Below are 25,499 nucleotides of genomic sequence, written 5' to 3' on the forward strand. Positions count from 1 at the left end.
GGCGGCAGCAGGTGCGGCCCCGCCCCGCAGCCAGGGCGGGGGCGGACCCCAGCGTCCCGCTCTGCGCCGGAGGCTGGCGCTGGAGGCTGCGCTGCTGCCCGGGAGCCGCTGCCAGTGGCCAAACCAGCCCAGCCAGCCTGCAGAGCCCCGGAGCCCCAGAGCCTTGGGGTCTCTTTGGAGCGTCCACCACCTGCAGGGTTCTGCGCGCCCGCCCCTACCTCTTCCCTTTCCTCCAGGAAGCCTGTCTTGACCCCCACCTCACCCCCAAGTGACCCTGATGTCTTCTCTTGCTACCCTCAACACCCCAGGTGCAGGGAGGAGAGGACTCCCATAGGCGCCCCTCCCTTGGAAGCCCATGGAAAACCGGAGAAGGGACAGGTGGCCTGCGGCGCCCTCACCTGGTTCCAAACCTTCCACACTCTGGGTCTCAGTTTCCCATCTAGCCCTGAGGGCAGATATAATCCACCCGGGACCCAGCCAGGCCAGGAAAGCAAGACAGACAGGTTTAATTTTATTACAGAAGCCACTGCTTGCTGAAGGGAACAGGCCAGCAAGGTGGGCTCAGGCTACCCCCAATAGCCAGGATGGGGGCATGGCCGGATCTGGCGCCTAGAAGTCAGAGGGAGGCCCAGGAAACTTGCGCCAGTTTTCCTGCCTTGTGGCTGCCTGAAGAGCCCCCTACTCCCAGTTCTGTGGGTGCCCGGAATCACCCAGAGTTCAAGTCAGGTCTGTGCCAAGCCTGAGAGCCCCCACAAAGACGGAGCAGGCGGAACAGGCCGGCGGCTTCCAGATGCCCTGAACATACAGGGGACTCCTGTGGCCCCCCATAGGCATGGCCTTCTTACAGCACCCCTCAACACGCATAGCGGTGAGCTGGTGGGAGGTGCTGGTGGTGGCACCGTCTCAGCTCCTAGTGGCCTCTAGACGGGCTCTGGCCCTACACGTCTGTGCTCCTGGCACTGAAGATGGAGGTTGGGGTGGGATGGGCGGGCATCGGGGGCTGAGAGCCTGCCCCCACCCCGCCCAGCCTCTGCCTTCCATGCCACATCTTCTCACGCAGCCTCTGGTACTTCACCTCCAGAACCTTGTTCTTCACTGACTGAGGGACGTCGGGCACGAACCAGGCCGCAATGAGCTTGATGCACAAAGCCACATGCTAGGGGCAGCACAGGAGAGGTCCGGCAGGATCAGGCGCCAGCAGGCATTTGGGGGTTCCGGGCCGGGGAGGAGGGCTGGAGAGAGAACTGCCCAGACCCACTCCAAGGCCTCTCCCGGTTCCGGCTCACCTCAAAGAGGATGACGAAGGCCAGGCGGATGGCCAGGAGGAACCAGAACTGCTCGGAGAAGTTGTAATCGGGGGGATTGCGGTAGTCCCTGTATCTGGGGTAAGGAAGTACCTGAGGTCAGGGGTCGGGAGTTCAGAGGGCATTCTTGGGGGATGGGGAGTTCCAAACCTGCACAGAGTCACGTTTTCTGAGCCCTCAATCCTGTCGGGGTCCTGGAAGTCCTTGGTGTGGAAGACGGACAGGCTGTGGTTGACGTAGCCCTTGAGGCAGCTGGGGAGAGGGGGGAAGAGTGTGGGGTGGGGTGTCTTCCAGGGCGGCCCCTTCAGGCCCCAGGGTGCTTCTAGCTTGTGTTATGGAGCAAACAGTGAGGTGGGGGCCACACCACAGACTGCCTCCAGTGGGATGGGGCTCCCAGGCCAAGCACATCTTCACATCCAGGGGCTTGGGGGTGCTGTGGGGACTCTGGACATCACCAGCCACTTTCCCTGCCAGGGACTGACCCTGGGGACCCAGTCTGGTTTGGTGGTTCCTCCAGGTCAGAGAGCTGGATAAATCAGAAGAGGACATGCGGAACCTCACGTCGGGAGGAAGCCGTTCTGGCAGGGCCTGCTCAGGAGGCAGCCAGGTCTGGGAACTTCACCCCCAACTGCGGTCCTGGCCAGTTATCCCTGACCTCCAGCCCAGGGCCTGCAGTCAGTGGGCACAGGGCAGGGGCCACCCCCGGGCCCCAGCCTCATTAAAGCCCCAGGGGTATTGACAGATCCAGCCATTCCCAGGAGAGACAGTCTGGGTTTCCCCAGGGCTTGGCTGTCGTGGGGCCAGTTTCTCCTCGGGGTCTCCAGACACTGTGAGGCCTTACTCGACGGTGGAGTTGGCTTCTTTCAGGCATGGGCTATAGCGGTACTTGTAGACCACGCGGGGGATGAACTCAGATGTGAAGGCGATGACCAACCCGTTGGCGATGACCGCCAGCACACCGATGGTCTCCAGCACCTGCAGCCAGGTCCCTGCACCAGAGCAGTGGACAAGCGGTCTGACTCGTCTCCCTCGGCTGGTTCTGCCCCCAGAGCAGTGGACAAGCGGTCTGACTCGTCTCCCTCGGCTCGTTCTGCCCCCCACCCCCGGCCAACGGGCCTGCCATGCCTCTGTGCATGGTGTCCCATTGCAGCCCTAGGGCCACAGTATTCATGAGGAAGTCCCCAGCCACGGCAGAGCATGGCCTCAGCGCTCCTGCACCCCTCACCCTGACGTGGACAGGGAGGGACCCAGGACCCTCATCCCTCCATCTTCCTGAACTTCTCCCCCAAGCCACTCCACCTCGTGGGTTCCCACCCCAGGGTAAGACCTTGTAACCTGGGCCCCAAGACTGGGGGCCTCCCTAACACCTCTCTCCCTTTCCCCACATCCAGCGCCCCAGCCCCTGTGGCTCCCCTGCTGCCTGTCCATCTCCACGTGACCAGTCTTGGGACACAGGCCGGCTGCTCTGTTCCTGCCCCAGCCACTGGCAGAACCTGGGTCCCAGCCACTGGCAGAACCTGGGTCCCGCTTGGGGACGTCAAGCCCCTCCGTGAGAGCCTGAAGGTTTGTGGGAGGGGCCTACAAAGCGCCCCGCCCCGCCCACTCTGGGACCCTCCCACCCAGGCTCAGCCCACATCCGAGGCCGAGGCCATCAGAGGAGGGCTGGGGGCTGTCTGCGGTGTGAGATCACAGATTATGTCCAGCTGAGCCGGCGTGGCCAGCGGGAAGCCCACAGGCCTGAGGCCGCCCGGTCCCCACCCATCCTGCACCCGCGGGGCCTGACCGATGTCCTTGGCCTTGCGCGGCACCAGGCGCCGCTGCAGCCAGACCATCTTGATGGCGTCAAGGCGGATCTCCACGAGGTTGCTGAAGAGCGCGAGCAGCGGCGCCAGCGGGAAGGCGGCCACGAAGATGGTGGTGAAGCCGTACTGGATCACTGCGGGGCGGGGGTCAGGCTCGCCGGCGCCCCGCGCTCATGGCCGTGGACCCCCGCCCCGCATTAGTCTCGCGAACCCCCGCCCCGCAGCGCCCACGCACTCATCTCCATGAACTCGTCGAACAGGCTGAAGACGTTGACGGAGTTCAGAAGGTAGTTGCGCCGCCAGTCCCTGAGCTCGGGGTCCCGGGGCAGGTGCCCGGCCAAGGAGGCCCGCAGAGAGCGGAACTTGTGGGTCACCCACCTGCGGGGAGAGCTGCGTGGCGGGGAGGGCGCAGGGGCGGAGGGGCCGGGGGCTCCCGGGGCTGGGCGGGGTCGGCACTCACGGGACCAGGTACTCCCCGCAGTTGCTGAGTGTCTGCTTCAGGCCCATGATGATGGCCATCTGCACGAACAGGTCCATCATGCAGCCGCTGGCGTGGCACTGCGGGGCCAGAGAGGAGGAGTCAGGGAGGGGTCCTGGGGGAGGGCAGGGGAGCAGTGGCCTGAAGCCTGGGGGCGACTGACCTCTTCCAGCTTCCACAAGCCTGCCAGGCGCGTGGACTTCCCGGGGTGGCCGTTGATCCTGGGGGGGAAGGGGAGGTCTGGGGCACTGCAGGCCTGCCTCGGACAGGGTGGGTGCAGCAGGACAGAAGCAGAGAGGAAAGAACAGGCAGGGCAGGCCCTCAGGTGAGCGGGGCACAAGTGCTCACATCCAGGCGAACCACACCCACACGTGGACGCGCACACACACACACACACACAGGGGAGGCCACAGGCTCCCAGACAAACTGTACCTGCACGTGGGCACACACACACACACACACACAGGGGAGGCCACAGGCTCCCAGACAAACCGCACCTGCACGTGGGCACGCACACACACACACACACACAGGGGAGGCCACAGGCTCCCAGACAAACCGCACCTGCACGTGGGCACGCACACACACACACACACACACAGGGGAGGCCACAGGCTCCCAGACAAACCGCACCTGCACGTGGGCACGCACACACACACACACACAGGGGAGGCCACAGGCTCCCAGACAAACCGCACCTGCACGTGGGCACGCACACACACACACACACACACAGGGGAGACCACAGGCTCCCAGACAAACTACCTGCACGTGGACGTTCACACACACACACACACATACAGGCGAGGCCACAGGCTCTGACACGTGCTCCAGACACTGTCTGTTACAGGTGGCCTCAGTTTCTCCCCCTGGAAACGGCACATTGGGTTATTTTGTGTTTAAAATCACTTGCTTTCCATAATATGAGAAATACATGAACTATCTTAAACCAAAAGTCAGGCTCGTGGTCAGTGGTGAAATCCGAAAGCATTCCTATTGTAGCTCACGACAGCTGGTATTTAACACGGTTCTGGAATTCCTTGCAAATCAACAAGAGAAATATAAAGTATAAATAGTATATATTTGCAAAGGAAACAATGGCTCTTTTTAGAAAACATGATTATATACCTGGAAAATCAAAATAAAACAACTGAAAGGCTGGGTGGATAAATCAATCGGGTGCTCAAGTGGATACAAAGTGAGCATCCAGCAGAACTGGCTTGTCTGTGTGGGGAAAAGCTGCAGGGAAATGTGGCGTGAGAAAGCATCGGTCGCCCGCAGACACCAGCACAAGTTATACCATAACGAGACTGAAACTCACAAGGCATCTGTGGGGTCTACATGAAGAAAACTATAGAACTACTAAGGAGCATGAAAGACTTGCGTGGAGAACCTTGTTCTTCCATAAGAAAACGCAGGAGGTATTTGTAGTCAGAGCGAGGGGCTGCAAAGACATCCACGTGCTCATTCTTGGAGCCTGTGACCACTTACCTGGCAAAGGAATTTTATCTCACACGGCAGATGGGATTAAGGCTGCAAATCAGCTGGCTTTAAGATGGGGAGATTATCTCGGGTTATCTGGTTTTCCTGGTGTAATCACAAGGGTCCCTCCATGGGGACAGGGAGCAGCTGGGAGTTGGCCTGACTCAGAAGGACTCAGGACCCAGAAGGACTCAGGACCCAGAAGGACTCAGGAGTCAGGAGGACTCGGGACCCAGGAGGACTCAGGACCCAGAAGGACTCGGGACCCAGAAGGACTCAGGACCCAGAAGGACTCAGGAGTCAGGAGGACTCAGGACCCAGAAGGACTCAGGAGTCAGGAGGACTCAGGACCCAGAAGGACTCAGGAGTCAGGAGGACTCAGGACCCAGAAGGACTCAGAAGTCAGGAGGACTCAGGACCCAGAAGGACTCAGGACCCAGAAGGACTCAGGAGTCAGGAGGACTCAGGACCCAGAAGGACTCAGGACCCAGAAGGACTCAGGAGTCAGGAGGACTCGGGACCCAGGAGGACTCAGGACCCAGAAGGACTCAGGAGTCAGGAGGACTCGGGACCCAGGAGGACTCAGGACCCAGAAGGACTCAGGAGTCAGGAGGACTCGGGACCCAGGAGGACTCAGGACCCAGAAGGACTCAGGAGTCAGGAGGACTCGGGACCCAGGAGGACTCAGGAGTCAGGAGGACTCGGGACCCAGGAGGACTCAGGATCCAGAAGGACTCAGGACCCAGAAGGACTCAGGAGTCAGGAGGACTCAGGATCCAGAAGGACTCAGGACCCAGAGGGACTCAGGATCCAGAAGGACTCAGGACCCAGAGGGACTCAGGAGTCAGGAGGACTCAGGACCCAGGAGGACTCAGGACCCAGAAGGACTCAGGACCCAGAAGGACTCAGGAGTCAGGAGGACTCGGGACCCAGGAGGACTCAGGACCCAGAAGGACTCAGGACTCAGAAGGACTCAGGAGTCAGAAGGACTCGGGACCCAGGAGGACTCAGGACCCAGAAGGACTCAGGACCCAGAGGGACTCGGGAGTCAGAACGACTCAGCCCCACACTACAGGCTCTGCAGGGGGAGGAGCAGCCATACACCAAGGAGAAGCTGAAAACGAATTCTCCCCTGGGGCCTCCAGAAGGAGCCCAGCCCTGCTAACCCCTTGGTTTTCAGCTGGTGGGACTCATCTGGGACTTGTGGCCTGCAGAACTGGGAGGTAATAATTTGACTGTTTGAAGCCACTAAGCTGTGGTCATTTGTTATGGTGATTTTCTTGGAAATAATGTATCATTTTACTTCTACGATCTTAAGCCAAGTCCCACAGTCCCACAGAATTTTTTTTTTTTTTTTTTTTTTTTTTTTGAGACAGAGTCTTGCTCTGTCGCCCAGGCTGGAGGGCAATGGCGCGATCTCGGCTCACTGCAAGCTCCGCCTCCCGGGTTTAAGTGATTCTCCTGCCTTAACCTCCTGATTAGCTGGGATTACAGGCGTGCACCACCACGTCCGGCTAATTTCTGTATGTTTAGTAGAGACAAGGTTTCACCCTGCTGGCCAGGTTGGTCTCAAACTCCTGACCTCATGATCCGCCCACTTCAGCCTCCCAAAGTGCTGGGATTACAGGCGTGAGCCACCGTGCCCAGCCAGTCTCACAGAATTTTTAGGTAATTTGACAAAATGATTCTGACATTCATCTGAAAGAATGAACATACGTAAATAATCATTAAAAAAGTAGAAAAGAAGAGTGATGGACAGCAGCTAGCCCCACCCTACAGTAAGGCATAAAGCAATAATACCCAACACAGCAAGGGGCTAGCCCTGGACTTGTCAGAATCCATGAAAAGACAATATATAAGCAAAGAATAGAATTTGGGGTATGATGAAGAAGGCATTTCAAACAGGTTTCCCTCATTTCAAACAGGCTTCCCTCCTCTGCCCCTTGCAGCAAAACAAATTCCTTACAAGTCAGGGATTTGAACGTTTAAGGTTTTTTTTTTTTTTTTGAGACAGGATCTCTGTCACTCAGGCTGGAGTGCAATCGTGAGATTATGGCTCACTACAGCCTCCACCTCCCAGGCTCCAGTCATCCTCCCACCTCAGCCTCCCAAGTAGCTAGGACTACAGGCCCACACCACCACACCCAACTAATATTCTATTCTTTGTAGAGATGTGTGGTGGGGGCTGGTGGGGGCAGTGGCATGAAAAAATAGAACCATAAAGGAACGTATTGTCAAAAAGAAAATTTGCTGTAGTGTAACATGGGAAACCAGATACATTTTCACCTCTGTTTTCCAAGAGACCCCCTGTGCAAAGAGGCACTGCCTAGAACTAAGCTCTAGAGCCAGACTTTGGGGTTTTTATCTGTTCCACCACCCACTGGCTGTGTGTCCTAGAGATAGTTTCTTAACCTCTCTGATTCTCAGTCATCTAATCTGTAGATCAGCTGTGCTCTATAGGGCTATTGTGCAGATTAAATGAGTTAATGATAGAATGTGTGAGTGTGCAATGGATGTAGCTACTATTATGCCACTCCTCAAGATTAATAAATATGTTCAACTGTGGGCCAGGTCCAGTGGCTCACACCTGAAATCCCAGCATTGGGAGACTGAGGCAGGCAGATCACTTGAGGTCAGGAGTTCAAGACCAGACTGGCCAACATGAAGAAACCCTGTCTCTACTAAAAATACAAAAATTAGCCAGGCATGGTGGCGTGAGCCTGTAGTCCCAGCCATTATAAAGACCCATCTCATCCATCGAGAAAAATCAATTCAGATCTTGGGTCCTTAATATGAATGAATACCCACGAAGGTTTACTCACAAGAGGGAAACCACCTGTGTAACAGGAGGATAATGATTAAAAACCAAAAATGGACCCTTTAGGAAACGAGAGATAATCAGGGAACAGATGAGAACTTAGGGAGAAGGAAAACCTAATTGAAATCCTCAAGAAAATAAAAACACAGATGGGATGCTGTGAGTAAAAAATAAATAGGGAACAAAAAACACTCTTAGAAATTAAGACTTTAGGCCGGGCGCGGTGGCTCAAGCCTGTAATCCCAGCACTTTGGGAGGCCGAGACGGGCGGATCACGAGGTCAGGAGATCGAGACCATCCTGGCTAACACAGTGAAACCCCGTTTCTACTAAAAAATACCAAAAAATAGCCGGGCGAGGTGGCGGGCGCCTGTAGTCCCAGCTACTCGGGAGGCTGAGGCAGGAGAATGGCGCAAACCCAGGAGGCGGAGCTTGCAGTGAGCTGAGATCCGGCCACTGCACTCCAGCCTGGGCGACGGAGCCAGACTCCGTCTCAAAAAAAAAAAAAAAAAAGAAATTAAGACTTTAATAGTTAAATGTAAAACAAAGAAATCAATGGATGGAGAAAAAGGCAAAGTGAAGGAAATCTCCCCAGATGTTACAGGAGGAGACATAGAGACGGGATGCGCCGGCGAAAAATGTGAGGAGCGTGGTCAACAAGCCCGCAAGGACCAGAAGCTCCGTGAAGAGAAAGCAGAAGGAAACATTTTTAAAACCAAACCTGAGGGAAAAAAGTATTTAAAAAAGAAGAAAATTTAAGGAGCCTAGACAGGACACAAGATTTCAATGGGAAGGGCTCACCGATTGCCCAGCACAGTGATAAAGAAAAACCCACCCCGTATTGGTCCCCAGTTTAAAAAGAAGGTCCTAGAGCTTCCAGAAGGAAAAAAGTAGTATTGGTCCCCAGTTTTTGTTTGTTTGTTTGTTTGTTTTTGAGACAGAGTCTCGCTCTGTCGCCCGGGCTGGAGTGCAGTGGCGCGATCTCAGCTCACTGCAAGCTCCGCCTCCCAGGTTCACGCCATTCTCCTGCCTCAGCCTCCTGAGTAGCTGGGACTACAGGCGCCCACCACGTCGCCCGGCTAGCTTTTTGTATTTTTTAGTAGAGACGGGGTTTCACCCTGTTAGCCAGGATGGTCTCGATCTCCTGACCTCGTGATCCGCCCACCTCGGCCTCCACCAATACTGGGATGACAGGCCTGAGCCACCGTGCCCGGCCCCTCACCAATATTTTTTTAAAGGCACATTTAAAAAATGAAAAGACTGGCCGGGCGCGGTGGCTCAAGCCTGTAATCCCAGCACTTTGGGAGGCCGAGGCGGGCGGATCACGAGGTCAGGAGATCGAGACCATCCTGGCTAACAGGGTGAAACCCCGTCTCTACTAAAAAATACAAAAAGCTAGCCAGGCGACGTGGTGGGCGCCTGTAGTCCCAGCTACTCGGGAGGCTGAGGCAGGAGAATGGCGTGAACCCGGGAGGCGGAGCTTGCAGTGAGCTGAGATCCGGCCACTGCACTCCAGCCCAGGGACAGAGCGAGACTCCGTCTCAAAAAAAAAAAAAAAAAAAAAATGAAAAGACTGCCCGTTGGCTCAGGATGGAACGTTTCGCACACCGTGGGTGACTTTGTTGCTGACACGGCCTTTCTGGAGGTCTCTTTAGCAGGATCTATGTTAATGTAAACGCACACTCCCAAGTCACAATTAAACTGGCGACTGCAGGCACGGAGGCTCACACCTGTCATCTCAGCACGTGGGGAGGCCGAGGCAGGAGGATTGCTTGAACCCAGGAGTTCGAGACCAGCCTGGGCAACATGACAAAACCCCGTCTCTACAAAAAATATAAAAAATTAGCCAGGCATGGTGGCACATGCCTGTAGTCCCAGCTATTCAGGAGGCTGAGGCAGGGGGATCGCTTGAACCAGGAGTTTGAGGCTGTACTCCAGCCTGGGGCAATGGATCAAGATACTGTCTCGAAAAGTAAATAAATAAAATAAAATGACAGGCTGCTGACACCACTATCAGGTATCACCTTACAGGTAGAAGGGAACTGGAGAGGCCTGCAGTCCACTCAAGACATCAGGCTTTCAGGGGAGATACTCAGGAAGCAATCCAGCGCTGCCGGGAGCCCCAGGAAGCCTCAGGACTTGGCTGCCTGGTGACTTGGGGGCACTGATTCGGAGAATGCAGCTGCAGCTGGAAGGTCCCTGGGCCTCCTACCTGACCACAAAGCCCCCTCAGGAGGACTAGAAGCTCACTAGGGTTTTCAACAACCAAGGACTCAGCACACAGGGTTGGACCAATTGACACTGAGGCCCCACAGTGTCCTCCCCAACCCCAGCCCCAGCCCCAGCACATAAACAGTGTCCTCCTGCCTGCAGACAGGAGACCAGGGTTCAGTCCCAGGAACTTCCAGAGCGAGAGGTCCGCCAGGAGATACATGGCCCACAGCAAGCCATGGTGCACGCCTTTCCCAAGACGGATGGAGGTCAAGAACCACCATCTACAGGGCCAGGCGTGGTGGCTGACACCTGTCATCCCAGCACTTAGGGAGGCCAAGGCAGGTGGGTCACCTGAGGTCAGGAGCTCAAGACCAGCCTGGCCAACACGGTGAAACTCCATTTCTACAAAAAATACAAAAATTAGCCAGGCGTGGTGGTGGGCGTCTGTGGTCCCAGCTACTCGGGAGGCTGAGGCAGGAGAATTGCTTGAACCCAGGAAACAGAGGTTGCAGTGAGCCAAGATCGCGCCACTGCACTCCAGCCTGGGTGACAGAGTGAGAATCCATCTCAAAAAAAAGAAAAGTAAAGTTGCAGCCAGCATCCCTCTCATCTCACCTTCCTACAGCATCCCTCTCATCTCACCTTCCTAATTAGTGAAATGAACCTTTCTGGCTCCACAATCAATGTGCACCTTTTTTTGGCCAGGTGCAGTGGCTCACGCCTGAAATCCTAATACCGAGCCTGAGGCGGGAGGATCGCTTGAGCCCAGGAATTCCAGACCAGCCTGGGTAACACGGTGAGACCCCATTTCCACAAAAATTATTAAAATTAGCTGGGTGTGGTGGCTCAAGCCTGTAATCCCAGCTACTCATGAGACCCAGGAGGTCAAGACTACCATACAGTCAGCCAACATTGTGCCACTGGACACCAGCCTGGCGGCAGTGAGACCCTGTCTCTCTCATGTACATGAGGGTGTGTGGACAGGCAGACCCAGGAAGACACTGAGTGCATTTTCAGCATAAAGAGCAGGTGCCCTTATTCCCAGGACAAGCCATTTCTGCCAGTGCTGTTACGTGCCTGCAAACGCATGAAGCAGCCTGGGAGGCCACCAGACTGTCTTGATGGACCTCAGGGCCTGGAATTCACAAGGTGGGCTCACTGCAGGCTTTGTTCACGTGTCTCTAGGTTGGATTTCCACTCGCTCTCAGCAGAAATTATTTTTAAAATTAAAAGAATGGATATTGCCACTTTAAAGGCGGTGGAACAAGCCCTCGTGAGTTGGGTTGGAGCAGCCTGGCGCCGGCCCTACCTGCCCAGGATGAAGGCGATATAGATGAGAGACGAGAAATGGGTGAAGAACTGCAGTGTGAAGAAGCGGATGGTGAACTTGCTCTCTCGCTCCGAGTGGGTCCTGGGCATCTCTGGAACGGAACGGGCCCTCACCTCACCTCTCTCCCTGCTCATGGGAGAGGCCCTGGGGCAGCAGGAAGGGCCCCCTCCCCTGCTCTCTGACCACAGCTCCAAGGCCCAGCCCTGAGTCCTCCCGCCGGGTCCCCCAAGAAGGCCTGGGGTCGTCCTCTCACCGAAGTCACAAAGCTTCAGGGCCACGTACTTGTTGATCTGCGGAGGAGGGCACCGAATGGGCTCACTGGGGCCACGGCAGACCCCCCAGCTCGCGCCTGCCCCGCTCCCGGCCCCACCTTGGTCATGATGCTGATGGTCACATAGTGCACCAGGGCTCCGGTCACCACCACGGCTGTGGTCACCTGATCCTCCAGGAAGGGCAGGGCCGAGCTGCTGAAGAGTGCAGAGGCCAGGACGCGGTAGACCACCAGGATGTGGGCCATGCCGATCATGAGGCAGATCTGCGGGACCGCTGTGGTGGGTGGGGGCCAGGGTGGGTGCGCAGCCCGGGTCTCCAGCCCCACCGCGGTGTCCCCCGAATACCATGATCAGGGACAGGATGAGGATGACGGTGCTGCGCAGGTAGGAGTGCTGGTGTGGCCGGAGCTTGTAGTCAGGGCAGTTAATGAGCTGAAGTGCCATTTCCTCCTGGGGAGAGCACCAGGCAAGCCTCAGACACGGGACACGCCTCACAGGTGGACAGACGGGACACACGCCCCACATGTGGGGACACGGACACAAGGACATGCCTCGCAGGTGGATAGACGGGACACACGCCCCACACGTGGGGAGACAGACACGGGACATGCCTCACAGGTGGACAGATGGGACACACGTCCCACACGTGGGGACACGGACACAGGGACACGCCTCACGGGACAGACGGGACACACGCCCCACACGTGGGGAGATGGACACGGGGACACGCCTCACAGGTGGACAGACAGGACACACACCCCACATGTGGGGAGACAGACACGGGACACACCTCACAGGTGGACAGACGGGACACATGCCCCACACGTGGGGCAACAGACACGGGACACGCCTCACAGGTGGACAGACGGGACACACGGCCCACACGTGGGGACACGGACACAGGGACACGCCTCACAGGTGGACAGACGGGACACACGCCCCACACGTGGGGACACGGACACAGGGACACGCCTCAGAGGTGGACAGACGGGACACACGCCCCACATGTGGGGTCACCGACACAGGGACATGCCTCACAGGTGGACAGACGGGACACATGCCCCACACGCGGGGAGACAGACACAGGACACACGCCTCAAACGCGACAGGCATATGTAGGCCATGCAGGGCACCAGCCTGTGCCCAGGTCCGCCTCAGCTGTGCTGCCAGCTCCACCTCACCTGGTCTTCGTCCCACGTGTACAGGTCCCAGTGCAGGACCACGCGGGCACGCTGCCGCTTCCAGATCTCCAGGAACACCGTGGCTGTGGCGGGGGCAAGGAGGGGCATCACCGCGCTACGCCGGGTGGACCTTGGAGCTCAGACTGGCACTTCCCCCGGCCCCGTAGAGGCGTCCCGCAGCAACTCACCCCAGAGAGCCATGAAGATGGCAAACACCACCGTGCCGTCATTGTCAAAGAGGTGGGTGAGCTGGGGGGGTGATGGGTGGGCCGGAGAGGAGACGGGTGAGCTGGGGAGGGGGGCAGGTGAGCCGGGGAGGGGGGTGGGTGAGCCGGGAAGGGGGGGTGGGCCGGGGGGGGTGAGCCGGAGAGGAGACGGGTGAGCTGGGGAGGGGGGCGGGTGAGCGGGGGAGGGGGCGGGTGAGCCGGGGAAGGGGGTGGGTGAGCCGGGGAGGGGGGGTGGGCCGGGGAGGGGGGGTGGGCCGGGGGGCGTGAGCCGGGGGGGTGAGCCGGGGAGAGCGGGGGTGGGCTGGGGCTGAGCCTCCCCGTCAGCCCTGTGGGGAAACTGAGCAGCTCTGCAGGGCTCCAGGCCTTGGCCTCCCCACCTCCGGGTGGGCGCACTGTGCCCATCTTCCGCAGGCCCTGGGGTGGACCCAGAGGTGACAAACCTTGGCGAAAGTGCAGGTTTCCGAGAGCCGCTGGTACCTGCGGCTGTGGTCGCCGAGGGGACACATGAGGATGTCGTGGGCCTCACAGATCTCCTTGCTGAAGGGGCAGGGATGAGGCTGGGGCCAGCTCCTCCTGGCAGCGGGGCTCAGCCCGGACCCCCACGCCCGGCCCCTGCTGCAGCCCACCTGATCTGGCTGGCATCAAACAGCGAGAATCCGCTCAGAAAGACCAAGAGGCCTGTCAGGGCGGCCGGCACCAGCATGTAGTTGTACCAGCCCAGCCAGACGAAGTACAGGGCCACCTTTTCCCCAAAGTAGTTCCTGCAGGCAGCAGCGGTCAAGGCCCACTCCGCTGGGCACGTGGCTGTCAGGGGGCGGTGGGGGAGGGACGGGGGTGGGAGGGGGCGTAGAGGTGGGACGGGGGTGGGGGGAGGTAGTAGGGGTGGGAGGGACGGGGGTGAGAGGGGCAGTGGGGGAGGGACGGGGGTCGGAGGGGTGGTGGAGGTGGGACGGGGGTCGGAGGGGTGGTGGAGGTGGGACGGGGTGGGAGGGGTGGTGGGGGTGGGAGGGGGGTGTGGGGGTGGGACGAGGGTGGGGGGAGGCGGCGGTGAGGAAGGGACGGGTGGGGGAGGCGGGTCTCTCCTTTGGTGGCATCAGTGAGTCTGAATGGGGAGCACGTCTGTTGGCATGGGGGCATCTGTGGGGGTGTGGACAGTGTGGGGGCATCTTCTGGGTGGTGTGTGGGGGCGTCTACAGGGGTGAGGGCAGCCGTGGTGGTGTGGAGGCATCCACAGGGGGTGGCAACTTCCGGGTGGTGTGTGTGGGTTAGTCTGCAGGGCTGTGGGGGCTCCCGTGGGTATCTGGGGGCGTCCGTGGGGGACGCTGTGATCTCTTTGGCCAGCGTTACCTGATCTCGTCAACTGGCTGCTCGCGGAACATGTGTCTCCAGCCTGCCCACGTCTTCTTCAGGTGTCCCTCCCCCTGGCTCGGGCGACAGGGAATGAGAGCCCCCATTCCAGGGTCCCACCCCAAGGCCCTCTCCCGGCTGCCCACTCCTCACCTTGTGCAGGGGGAACCTGGCCTCGAAGACCCCGTCCTTTTCCAGATCCTCGAAGGTCTCTGTGGGTCACAGGGGCTCACGAGTCAGGGGGAGTGAAGTGCTGGAGGAGGCTGCCCGCGGCGCCCCGTCAGTGCCCCAGCCCTGCCCTCACCGCCAGCCGAGGTCTTGGTCTTCATGACAACGAAGTTCACGATTCGGATTCTGAGATTCAAGAGCCAGAGCAGGGTGGGCCCGTGTGACCACAGTGGACCCTGCCTCCAGGTCTCGACCTGCCCTCTGGTCTGGCCAGGCCCAGGCCCCTCCCTGTCCTGGCGGAGCCCCCAGCCTGCCAGCCCTGACCGGAACCCAGAATCCACAACCCATCCGGGAGCTCCCCCCACACCCTCCTTAAAGTGCTCCCAGGGCCTGACCTGCCCCACGGAGTCCAGGATGAGGCTGGGCTGGGGGCTTCCTCTCCTCCCAGCCCGTCCCTCCCAGAATCCCAGACCACAGCCCCCACCTCCAACCACACCTCCCACCTGCGGGCCCCTTGTGTCCAGAGCACACCCCGGCCTTTATCCGCACACACCCTCCTTATACCCTGGGAGCTGTTCTGTCTGTGCAGAGACTGAGGCTCAGGAAAGGGAATGTCCCGAGGCCACACAGCCACAAAGCAGCACAACCAGGTGTCCGACGGCAGAGCCGGGCTCCGAGCCTCCCCCTGTGCCTAGAGACATGGCTCCTGGACACCCCAGGGCACGTCGCAGGCACGTGCCCCCTGAAGCCACCTCCCCTCCTTTGATGCCCCCTCGCGACCCCTGAAGACCCACAGCTCTCTGTTCACGGATCCGCTGCCCCCTCCACTGCCTCGTGACCACTGCCAGGAGTGTCCTTGGCCGGTCCACAAAGCAGGCTCTGGCTGAGCCCTGCGGGGCCTGGATGGGGCTGGGCAGGTCATGGGGGCATGGAGGGCCAGGCTTGGAGGCTCCCTCCTGGGCTGGAGGACTGGGGAGAAGCAGGGCCTGAGGGAGTGAGGAGGCTGTCCCTGCCGGGCCTCTGGGTCTGTGCCTGGGAGGCCAGGGACAGTGTCCAGGAAGGGGCATCAGACCTGGAGAGGAGGCGTCTTCAAGAGACACTGGCCTTGGTCCAGGAGGGGCCACTGGGCCTCTGCAAATGCCGCCCACCCCCTAAGGCTGGCTCTGACTCTGTCCCCAGGAACTAAGGCAGCCACACGGGGCCCTCAGAACGCTCTGAGAGGTGAGAACCACCATGATCCTTTATTGGGATGGGGAAGCTGAGGCTCACACAGCCAGTGGGTCTCACACCTGTGGCCCCTGCCCTGAGACCACGTGGCTGTCCCGCCTTGGCGATGCCCGGAGCCTGGCACTGTCTCCTGCCCGGTCTGGACCAAGCACACGGGTGGCAAGGGATCCTCCTGGCCGCAGCTCTGGGTGCAGCCTCTCACCTCGTGGTGACCGGGACGGGGGTCGGAGCGGCCAGCTCGGCGTGGGGGGCAGGCCCCTCGGGCTCCAGGAGGAGGGTGCGGTACAGGTCGAAGATGCTGTTGTCAGCACGGATCCCAAAGAAGACCCGTTTCTGGTCCTGTATCATCTGGGGCTGGGGGGCACACGGGACCCTCTATTCCACCTCCGAACCTTCCCTCCCTCTGCAGCCCTGGCCCAGACCACGGAGCCTCCTCGCTTCTCACGCCCCTGCTTCTCCCCAGTCCTCCAGCCCAGGAGACAGCCTCCAAGCCTGGCCCTCCATGCTCCCGTGACCAGCCCCACACCCCGTGCCCCTCGCTGGGCACCAGCCCACCTTGATGTGGAAGCCCTTTCTCGTGAGCTCCTCCAGGAACTGCTGCTGCCGCACCTGCCGGGGGTCTCCCTGGGTGCAATGATGGGCCACGAGGACATAGTCCCACTGCTCAGAGGCCTCGGCCTACAGGAAGGAGGCACCGGGCCAGGTGCAGGTGAAGGGGCAGGACAGGGCCGGGGGGGCCCGGGAGGGGCCCACGGACACCCACCTCACAGGTGCCGATCTCCATCAGAGGGAAGCTGTCCCCTTCGGGCTCCACCAGGATCCGGAGGCTGTCTTTGCCCTGGGGGTTTGGGGGCAGAGAAAGGGATAGGAGGATGTGATTGGGGGCAAGAGGCCCCTCACTGGCGGGTCCCTGCGTCAGACCACATAGTCACACACCGTCCTTCCCCACAGCAAGAACAGCAGAGTCCCAAGGAGTTGGCTGTAGGCGGGTGACAGGCCAGAGGGCCAGGACCTCCTGCAAACAACCGACAAGACTGTGGAGACGGAAGCACGTGAGGGTTCCTGCAAATGCAAAAGGGAAGATGCAGCCCACAGAGGCCAGCGGGATTGTACGGAAGAGGAGCATGGTGAGCAGCCGACAGGGGAGGCGACGGGAACGCCAGAACAGCCAGGGAAACGCAGGTCAGAGGACCAGGAGACGCCGATGCGCGGGAGAAGCCACAGGCACCCCTGCACACTCCCGGTGCTGTGCGTATCAGAGCATGGGTTTGGAAACCTGTTGGACTGTGTTTAAAATCGAACGCTCCCAGCTCCTGGCCCAGCCCGTCCACCCCTGGAGGTGCAGACAAGGGCACTCACAGCGGCCCCATTTCACATGAGGTCCCAGGGGCTGGGCAGACGGATGGACACCATGCCATCCTCACACAGGGAGGGTCCTGCAGCAGGCGAGGTGAGTGCCTGCAGGGCACAGCACACGGGGCTCCCGCGGGGTGACTGCCACAGGCACATCCCAGCAGACACAGGGACAGGAGAGTCTGGGGCCAGAACCTTCCGGAGGAGGGGAATTTGCAGGGCCTCAGAGCGTCCGCCTGATATTTGTTAATTACTGAGGCAGTCCCCATGCCATCTCTGGCTGCATCATACCCGGTCCCTGCACCTGAGTCCTTCCCCTCTCCCTGCTGCATCCTCGCCAAGCTCAAGACCTGCCTCCTCCGGAAAGTCTCACTTGACTGCTTGAGCCTGTTGGCCCTTGAGGGCTGCCGGGTAAAACAGAAGCCACCCAGTCACACTTCATTTCCAGATAAACAACAGGAGGATGTAGTATAGATAGGATAGGGTAGGGTAGGGTAGGGTAGGATAGATGCCCCAGTGATTGCATGGTGCACGCCTACACTAAAAATGTTGTTTATCTGACATTCAGCTTGACTGGGTGTCTGTTTCTTTTTTTTTTTTTTTCTTCTTTTCCTTTTTTTTTGAGACCGAGTTTTCCTCTTGTTGCCCAGGCTGGAGTGCAGCGGTATGATCTCAGCTCACCGCAACCTCCGCTTCCCGGGTTCAAGCGATTCTCCTGCTTCAACCTCCCGAGTAGCTGGGATGACAGGCACCCACCACTGCACCCGGCTAATTTTGTATTTTTAGTAGAGACAGGGTTTCTCCATGTTGGCCAGGCTGGTCTCGAACTTCCGCCCTCAGGTGATCCGCCCACCTTGGCCTCCCAATGTGCTGGGATTACAGGCGCCTGGCCCTGTCTCTTATTTTGTTTCGCTAAGTCTGTAACCCTAGTCAAGGTCTGCCCTCCAGCTCCCCCCCCCCCACACACACCAGGAGCTACTGATTCCGGGACAGGTCTCCCCATTCTCTCTAGTGTCTCAACCACAGAAGCCAGGAAATGCATCCAACCAACCCCAGAATGGGAGGCTCTCAGGCAGGGGATTGGTCCACAGCTAGTATCAGTCCTTGGCCAGTCAGGAACCCAGGAGAGCAGGAGGTGAGCAGGGGGTGAGCAGGGGGTGAGCAGGGGTGAGTAGGGAGGTGAGCAGGTGAGAGGGGGGTGAGCAGTGAGTGAGCAGGGGTGAGCAGGGGGTGAGCGTTCCCGTTCCCGCCTGGGCTGCGCCTCCCGTCAGATCACCGGAGGCATCAGACTCTAGCAGGAGCGAGAGCCCTGCTGGGAGCTGCACATGCAGGGATCTCAGCTGCTCCTTATGAGAATCCAGTGCCTGATGATCTGAGGTGAGACAGTTTCATCCCAAAACCATCCCACCACACCCACAGCTGTGGAAAAACTGTCTTCTGTGAAACCAGTCCCTGGTGCCGAAAAGTTTGGGGAGCGCTGCTCTGAGGCATCCGACGCCCCGGTCACGGGGAGATGGGCTGCGCAGACACCATCTCAGCGCCCAGCGCCACACTGCAGCCTCCCTGGGGCTCTGAGGCCTCCGACACCCCGGTCACAGGGAGATGAGCTGCGCAGACACCATCTCAGTGCCCAGCGCCACACTGCAGCCTCCCTGGGGCTCTGAGGCATCCGACGCCCCGGTCACGGGGAGATGGGCTGCGCAGACACCATCTCAGTGCCCAGCGCCACACTGCAGCCTCCCTGGGTGGGGAGGTTCTTGCCCTAGTTGGCCCACGGGGCTCACCTGGTCCTTCTGCCCCGTCCTAGACCAGCAGTTCTTCCTGCCTCAATCAGCCCTTCCTCTGACTCCCTGCCTGGCCTTCCCAACAGCCCACGGACAGATACCTGCACTCAGGTGTGGCATGCCACACTGAAACTTCTCCCCCGTCCTGGGTCAGAGGAGAAACCTCCATCCTCAGACAGATATGCAGGGAAGGGCGTGGCACCTGCCCAGGTGGGAGAGGCACCTCTGTCTCATGCAGAGGGCAGCCTCGCCCGAGGGGACTGGTGGCCCGGGGGACGTGGGCGTCACCACTCTGGCTCTGTGGTTTGCCTCCATAGGAGCCCGGGAAGTGTGTCAGTGGGGTTTGTGGGGGAATGGCCCCTCACATGCCTGGCTTCAGACCCAGGATGAGGGTCCCTCCTCTGCCCAGAACCCCAGCTCCTCTGGCAGACGCTGAAATTAGAGACCCCCTCCCATCAGCCTGGGCCCAAAGCTGAAAGCAGGCAGGATGAGCCCAGACCCCTGAGAAGGAAGGGATGAGGCAGGGACCCCAGACCAGGTGGGACTTTCAGAGAAGCCTGGGAGAAGGGACTGTCCTTGGGGATCACTCTCAAGGGTCAGGGTGGGAAGTCATCCTTCACCCCAGAAATGAGGCACAGAAACCTCTTCCCCACCAAAGACATTGTGCAGCCCTGGGGTGATGACCCCACGCCTCGAAACAGCCGAATCAGCCTACCCCGGGGAGTGGGGTGTGGAGCCCTCATCACTGATGTGGGCTGACAGGGAGGCCTCCACCCGGGGCAGAGCTACACGCACACCTGGGGCGTGCCAGCCCCTGGCTGCCCTTAGCTGGTCCCTTAGACCAGGCAGAAGCACTAGGGCTGGCAGGTGGAGCCCCCCCAACAGCCAGACAGGTGGAGCCCCCGAGCACACACAGCCAGACGGGTGGAGCCCCCGAGCACACACAGCCAGACGGGTGGAGCCCCCCAGCACACACAGCCAGACAGGCCTCAGGCTCTGAGACTCTGCTGCGGAACTCTGGGCCCACTAGCCTCCAGGACCTGCCGTCCATCTGTCCATCCATCTCCAGGGCCAGTGTTTACGGAGCCACACCCACCGGCCCATCCCCGGGGCCGTAGCCACAAGCCTCCAGGACTGGGCCGTCCATCTGTCCTTCCATCTCCAGGGCCTGTGTTTATGGAGCCACGGGAGCCTGGCTTCTCCACACCGCCCTCGGGGTCTTCACAGGTGGGGGCTGGACTACCTGAAGTCACCTCTGCTTCCACCCAAGCAGACTGTTCGGTTTATCCACAGTGAGAGGTTTATCCACAGTGAGATGTCTGGGACCCCCATGTCCCCAGTCCATGGGCTGCACCTCCAGAAAGCTGTGTGTGGGCCCAAAGGCTCCCAGCTCCCAAGGCAGGGACTGGGGCTGGCCCTACACACTCAGTCTTGGGACCTCTGAAGCTTCAGCCAGCCTTGCCGTCTGCAAACCCAGAGAGGGAGGCCAGCTCCGGGTGGACAGCTGGCCAGGCCGTGGCTCTGACACAACTGAGACGCCCCAGGCCTCAGTTTCCTCATCTGTGCAACAGGGTGCCCTCACCCCAGCCCCCAGAGTCACCTGAGCGGTGTGCAGACACAGGAAGAAGGTGGACAGAACCACACACTGTCCTCCCCGTCCTTCCTGCACCACAGCCCTCGCCGGCAACACACCCAGTAATCCAGGGCCCCAAGGAGTTGGTGGGGGGCCCCTGGCACCCCCATTGTGGGCATAGGCCAGCATCCAGTGGGCAAGCCCCCGGCTCCCAATGAGGAAGCTTCTAGAGATACTGTAGCCCACAGGAGACCCTTCCAAGGGCTGGAGTGTGAGGACGGAGCTGGGGGTCCTGCCCATCCTTCCTCTTCCCAGTCCAGCCTCCAGGTTGGGGGCAGGCAGAGGAGACGGCTGTGTAGATATGACCCCACCCTGCTCTTGAGAGGCCTGGCCAGGGGTCCCGTGACACACGTCCCCCCAGGTGTGCATGGGAAGGTGTTTGGGCCTCATCTCCTCCTGAGGTCACGTCAGGCCTCTTGGCCAGCACCCTGAGCCCTCTGGGAATCTGGCCCTTGAGAACTTCAGTTTCCTCATCCCCGGAGGGTCCCCTCCTGCGCCCACCGCAGTCCCAAGCACACAGAGGCCCACCTTGTGAGCCACAGTGCCCAGCCTCTGCCCAGCCTACGCATCCTCTGAGCAAACCTTCCCTTGGAGGCCCTGAAGCCAGTCGTCCGCCCACCCAGCTGCCCAGTCTGTCATCTGTCAGTTCACCCATCCATGTGCCCGTCCATCCCCAGACACTGACGGAGTGACCTGCATGCAGCCCTCCCAGGCAGTGCATGGCGTTCGTGGATGCAGGGGCAGGGGCCTACTTGGCAGGTGAGGAGGCATGGAGCTTGGCATTGTAGGGTAAGAGGTTGGCAGAAGGTGAGAAAATGGGAGCAGAATTCCTGGGAGAAAGAATATGTGTGGGCAGGCCCTGAGAATCAGGGTGCAGTTGGTATCTGGGACTCAGCAGTCAGCACCTCCCAGGGACTCAGCACTCAGCACCTCCAAGGAGGACTTGGTAGCTACTACTCCTGGTGACTCAGCACTCAGCACCTATGGAAACTGAGTCCAGGGACTCAGTCCTTGGCACTTCAGCTTTGCAGAAGCATAAAGGACAAGAAGGGAGCTGCCAGAGGGGAGGCTGGAGGTTGGCAGAAGCCAATCAGGGAGGGCTGCTTGGCCAACTGGAGAGCTTGGACTTCAGCAGGGGCAGTGGGGAGCCATGGAAGGGGTTAGAGCAGAGGAAAGGCATGCTCAGATCCAGCCTGGAGCTGGGACTACCAAGTCCTCCCCGTGTCTGCAACTGTCCTTTTTGATCACCACGGGAGTTTGGACCTGCTCCGTTTCCGACCCGGACCGGTTCACCCCTCCTTAGGCAACTTGGTGGTCCCCTGCTCCTGGGAGGTCACCATATTGATGCTGAACTCAGTGCAGACACCCAATCAGCCTAACACACTACAGCCCAGAACTCCCAGGCTCGAGCAGTCCTCCTGCCTCAGCTTCCCAAGTGGGACTGCAGGCACACGCCACCAGGCCCGGGTTCGAGCAGTCCTCCTGCCTCAGTCTCCAGAGTAGCTGGGACTGCAGGCACATGCCACCACGCCCAGGTTCGAGCAGTCCTCCTGCCTCAGCTTCCCAAGTGGGACTGCAGGCACACGCCATCACGCCCGGGTTTGAGCAGTCCTCCTGCCTCAGCCTCCAGAGTAGCTGGGACTGCAGGCACACGCCACCAGGCCCGGCTATAACTGTCCTTTTTGAAGGACTGATGCTCTCACTTCTGGCAGACCAGGTGCTGCCTCTCCCAACCCAGTCCCTGGCCAGCCCCAAGTCTCTCCTCCACCCCCAGCATGGGAGGAAGGGGCTGGCAGTGGGGACCCTGAGCTCAGGCCAAGGGGCATCAGGTGCTGGGCTGAGCAGCCAGGGTGTCGGAGCTGGATGTGGAGGGCGGAGGAGAGCCCTGGGCAGAGGTGAAGCAAGAGGCCGCCTGTGCAGCCCACGGGTGGAGGCCCTGGCAGGCTGAGAGAGAGTCTGGTTTCACTCTGCACCTCACCACTGCCTCCTCCCTGGGCCAACCAGGTGCTGACCCGCCCAGGTGTTGGCCCCTGGCCCCAGGTGACCTCTTCACTGGCAGAGGGGAGAAAGGATGTCTTCCTGTGTGTTCTCCTGCACCGCGCCCCCTTCTGCTCTGCACCCCCACCCCCAGATCGGAATCCAGCTGCAGCAATCGGCCCCACCTGTGCCTGGGGAGGGCTCCTTGGGGAGCAGAGAGCCCACAGCCCGCCGGCCACTCTGCAGCTCCCAACTCTGGGGCAGCCCGCCTGGAGCCCACGGCCCCTCCCCCTTAGGGACCAGCTGCAGGGTCTGGGGTCCTCACCAGCAGCCCCAGCCCCGGTGGACTTGCCCGCTCCATCTCATATTGAGGACTCTGGTAAAGGTTCCCGGTCCCACACACTTGCTAAGAGCCCGGCCCTGGTGTCCTCAGAATCCCGAGCTGGAGGGAGGAGCACTGCCCTCCTCCAGCACTTCCAACCCCCAGCGTGCCCCAGGGGTCCAGCAGGCAGCTTAGCTGAGCCGGGCTCTCACCCTCACCATACCTGGCAGCCTGCAGGGACACAGGTGCCTTCCTGGTGGGGCTGGCGGCCGGTGGCTGGGGCCGGGTGGCCCAGGTGTGGGTGTGGCTGGGGCCACGCAGGTGTGGACCCTTTTGAGCGCAGAACTCACCTGCATGCTGGCTGCGGCTGCAGTTCCGGCCGGGGTTTGGCGGCCAGGAGAGCAGCTGCCAGTGGCGGGCGCTCCTACCTGACTTCCGCGTGGGGTTCGCCCCTCCCTCCTCCTCCTCCGGCGTCCCGCAGCCTCTGCGCCTGGGTGTAGTCGGGGAGGAGCTGGCGTCCGGGCCAGGAGAGTCCCCCAGCCCCTGGGGTCTGCGACACCTTCCTGGAGCCCAGATGGCGGGTCAGGGGCCGGAGGGGCAGGTGGGGAACTCCTAGGCTAGAGTTCCCGAGAACGGGGTTTCCACTGTGAGATGGAGCTCATGACACCTGGTCCTAGGGGGAAGCAGGATGGCACAGAGCCCCTGACAGAGCTGGCACCAACACCCCCACTTGCCTTGCCTCTCTCACGCCTGCTCACACATCCCCATGTTCCCTCCAAAAGCATCCCACCCCAGGCCACGGCCTCCCCAGCCCAGGCCACCGCCTCCTCCTCCCAGGCCACGGCCTCCCCAGCCCAGGCCACGGCCTCCCCAGCCCACAGGTCCAGTGTTGATTCCCTTAGAGGAGAAACTGGGGCAAGGAGGACTAAGGACGAGACAGACTCCCAAAGAAACTGTCTTCTCCCACCCGAGTCCCTGCTTTCTGGGCCCCAGCTGGGCAGTCCTTGGAGTCTTGGGGACACGTGGCTGGCCCCAGGCTGTGTAGACAACGGAGGAGGAGTCCCCCACCCCACATCCCCAGGCCCTGAGCACGTTCTGTGCAGCCTGGGCTGAGGGCAGCAGCTGGGCAGACTCTGGGTGTCCTGAGAGTGACCGTCCAGTGGAGTGCCCCGAGGATGGAGGGGATGCAGGGAGTGGGGGCCCAGGCTGCGGGCTGGCAGGCATTGTCTGCAGTGTGTGTGGCGAGGAGTCCGCTTCTGAAAGCTGCTGGGAAGCTGGGGAAGCAGGGACAGGGCTCTGCAGGCAGACGCTGTCACACCAAACAGCACCAGGCCCGCTGGGGCCAGAGCACCCCCGGCAAGCCCAGCAGCCCTTTACTGTGGTTCAGGCCCAGGGCTGACAGTTGGCTCCGGTTTCCCCAAGGGTTAACATGGCCCCACCCATGTTTCTCCTTGGGGGACCTCCTGACAGGCTGGGACAGCAGCAGAGACCACAGCTTTACCACTTTGGCAAAGACAAGGGAGTGAAGTGGTGGCCGAGGACCTGTGAACTCAGATGGAGCAAATCCAAATGGGACATATTAAGATTTGTGTGCAGAATGGTGGTGGCTTCGACAAGCTGTGTATTTCTCCTGTAAGTGAAATCTGGAGTTGGCCAGGCGCGGTGGCTCACACCTGTAATCCCAGCACTTTGGGAGGCCGAGGCGGGTGGATCACCTGAGGTCAGGAGTTCGAGGCCAGCCTGGCCAACATGGTGAGACCCCGTCTCTACTAAAAATACAAAAATTAGCCAGGTATGGTGGTGTATGCCTGTAATCCCAGCTACTCGGGAGGCTGAGGCAGGAGAATCGCTTGAACCTGGGAGGCAGAGGTTGTGGTGAGCCGAGATCACACCATTGCACTCTAGCCTGGGTGACAGAGTAAGATTGTCTTTAAAACAAAACAAAAGTCTGGAGTTGGCTAGTCCTGGACTAGCATGGCCGCACTACAGTCATCAGAGACCCAGAATGCCTTTAGCTTGTTGCTGTGCCGCCTTAAACATATGGTCCCATCACCTGGTCCAAAACGGCTGCTCAAGCTCCGGTCACCTCATCCACATTCCAGCCAGTGGGAAGAGGAAAGGGTGAAGGAGGCACCCTTAGTCACATGACCACACTCTACGGCAAGGAAGCCTGGGGCATGTGAGCTCTTTTCCCATGGAAGAAAGCAGGGTAAGCGGGACAGGGACCATCCAGCAGTCTCACCAGAGAGTCATAGCGGCCAAGTTCGATCTAGTTCAGAAACAGAATCTGCAAGGCTTGTTGAGCATGGGTGGAACTTACACGCAAGATCCACGTGCCCAGCTCCTGCACTGTCCGTGACGGGTGTGGCTCCCCAGTCCCCAGCTCAGCCTGCCCAGGATTCTCTGTGCTCACGTTGTCATTGTGCTAAAGCAATCTGCTGGCAGGTCGTGTGAGTTACTCAGGCATCACTTCTGCTGTCTACACAGCTGCTGTGCTCTTTTTCAATGACTTTTTCAGCATTCCAAGTTTCATTGCAGAAACTGTTCCTCCTCCCCCCACACCTTCCGTGGGCATCACCTG

General features: G+C 60.0%; 1 protein-coding gene across 2 annotated transcripts; it reads right to left on the reverse strand.

Annotated features, from left to right (window-relative positions):
• Positions 1-538: 538 nt before the first annotated feature.
• On the reverse strand, positions 539-23,519 carry LOC105494174 (anoctamin 9). 2 transcript variants are annotated; one of them, XM_071073992.1, is made up of 23 exons: positions 23,269-23,519; positions 16,613-16,687; positions 16,405-16,527; positions 16,052-16,203; positions 14,759-14,808; positions 14,608-14,666; positions 14,455-14,528; positions 13,734-13,868; positions 13,548-13,644; positions 13,069-13,129; positions 12,881-12,963; positions 12,045-12,149; positions 11,798-11,962; positions 11,681-11,717; positions 11,407-11,518; positions 3,748-3,805; positions 3,567-3,664; positions 3,342-3,484; positions 3,088-3,240; positions 2,146-2,293; positions 1,455-1,556; positions 1,287-1,380; positions 539-1,156 (listed from the first exon to the last, which is right to left on the reverse strand). In XM_071073992.1, exons 1-23 carry the CDS (start codon positions 23,272-23,274, stop codon positions 938-940), a joined length of 2,349 nt encoding a protein of 782 aa, XP_070930093.1. In that variant the 5' UTR covers positions 23,275-23,519; the 3' UTR covers positions 539-937. The 2 variants fall into 2 exon arrangements, with proteins under 2 accessions (XP_070930093.1, XP_070930092.1); XM_071073991.1 differs by having other exon boundaries at positions 541-1,156; positions 3,342-3,367; positions 23,269-23,348.
• Between the last annotated feature and the right edge of the window lie 1,980 nt (positions 23,520-25,499).

The sequence above is a fragment of the Macaca nemestrina genome, chromosome 12, assembly GCF_043159975.1.
Source record: "Macaca nemestrina isolate mMacNem1 chromosome 12, mMacNem.hap1, whole genome shotgun sequence".
Lineage (NCBI taxonomy): Eukaryota > Metazoa > Chordata > Mammalia > Primates > Cercopithecidae > Macaca > Macaca nemestrina.

What these genes read in the sequence shown, in the direction of transcription:
- LOC105494174 (XM_071073992.1), bottom strand. An exon ending in CCAGGTTCCCCCTGCACAAG is followed by an intron (nt 14,529 to 14,607) that starts GTGAGGAGTGGG and finishes CGCCCGAGCCAG; the next exon opens with GGGGAGGGACACCTGAAGAA. An exon ending in GCGCAAGGCCAAGGACATCG is followed by an intron (nt 2,294 to 3,087) that starts GTCAGGCCCCGC and finishes GCTCTGGTGCAG; the next exon opens with GGACCTGGCTGCAGGTGCTG.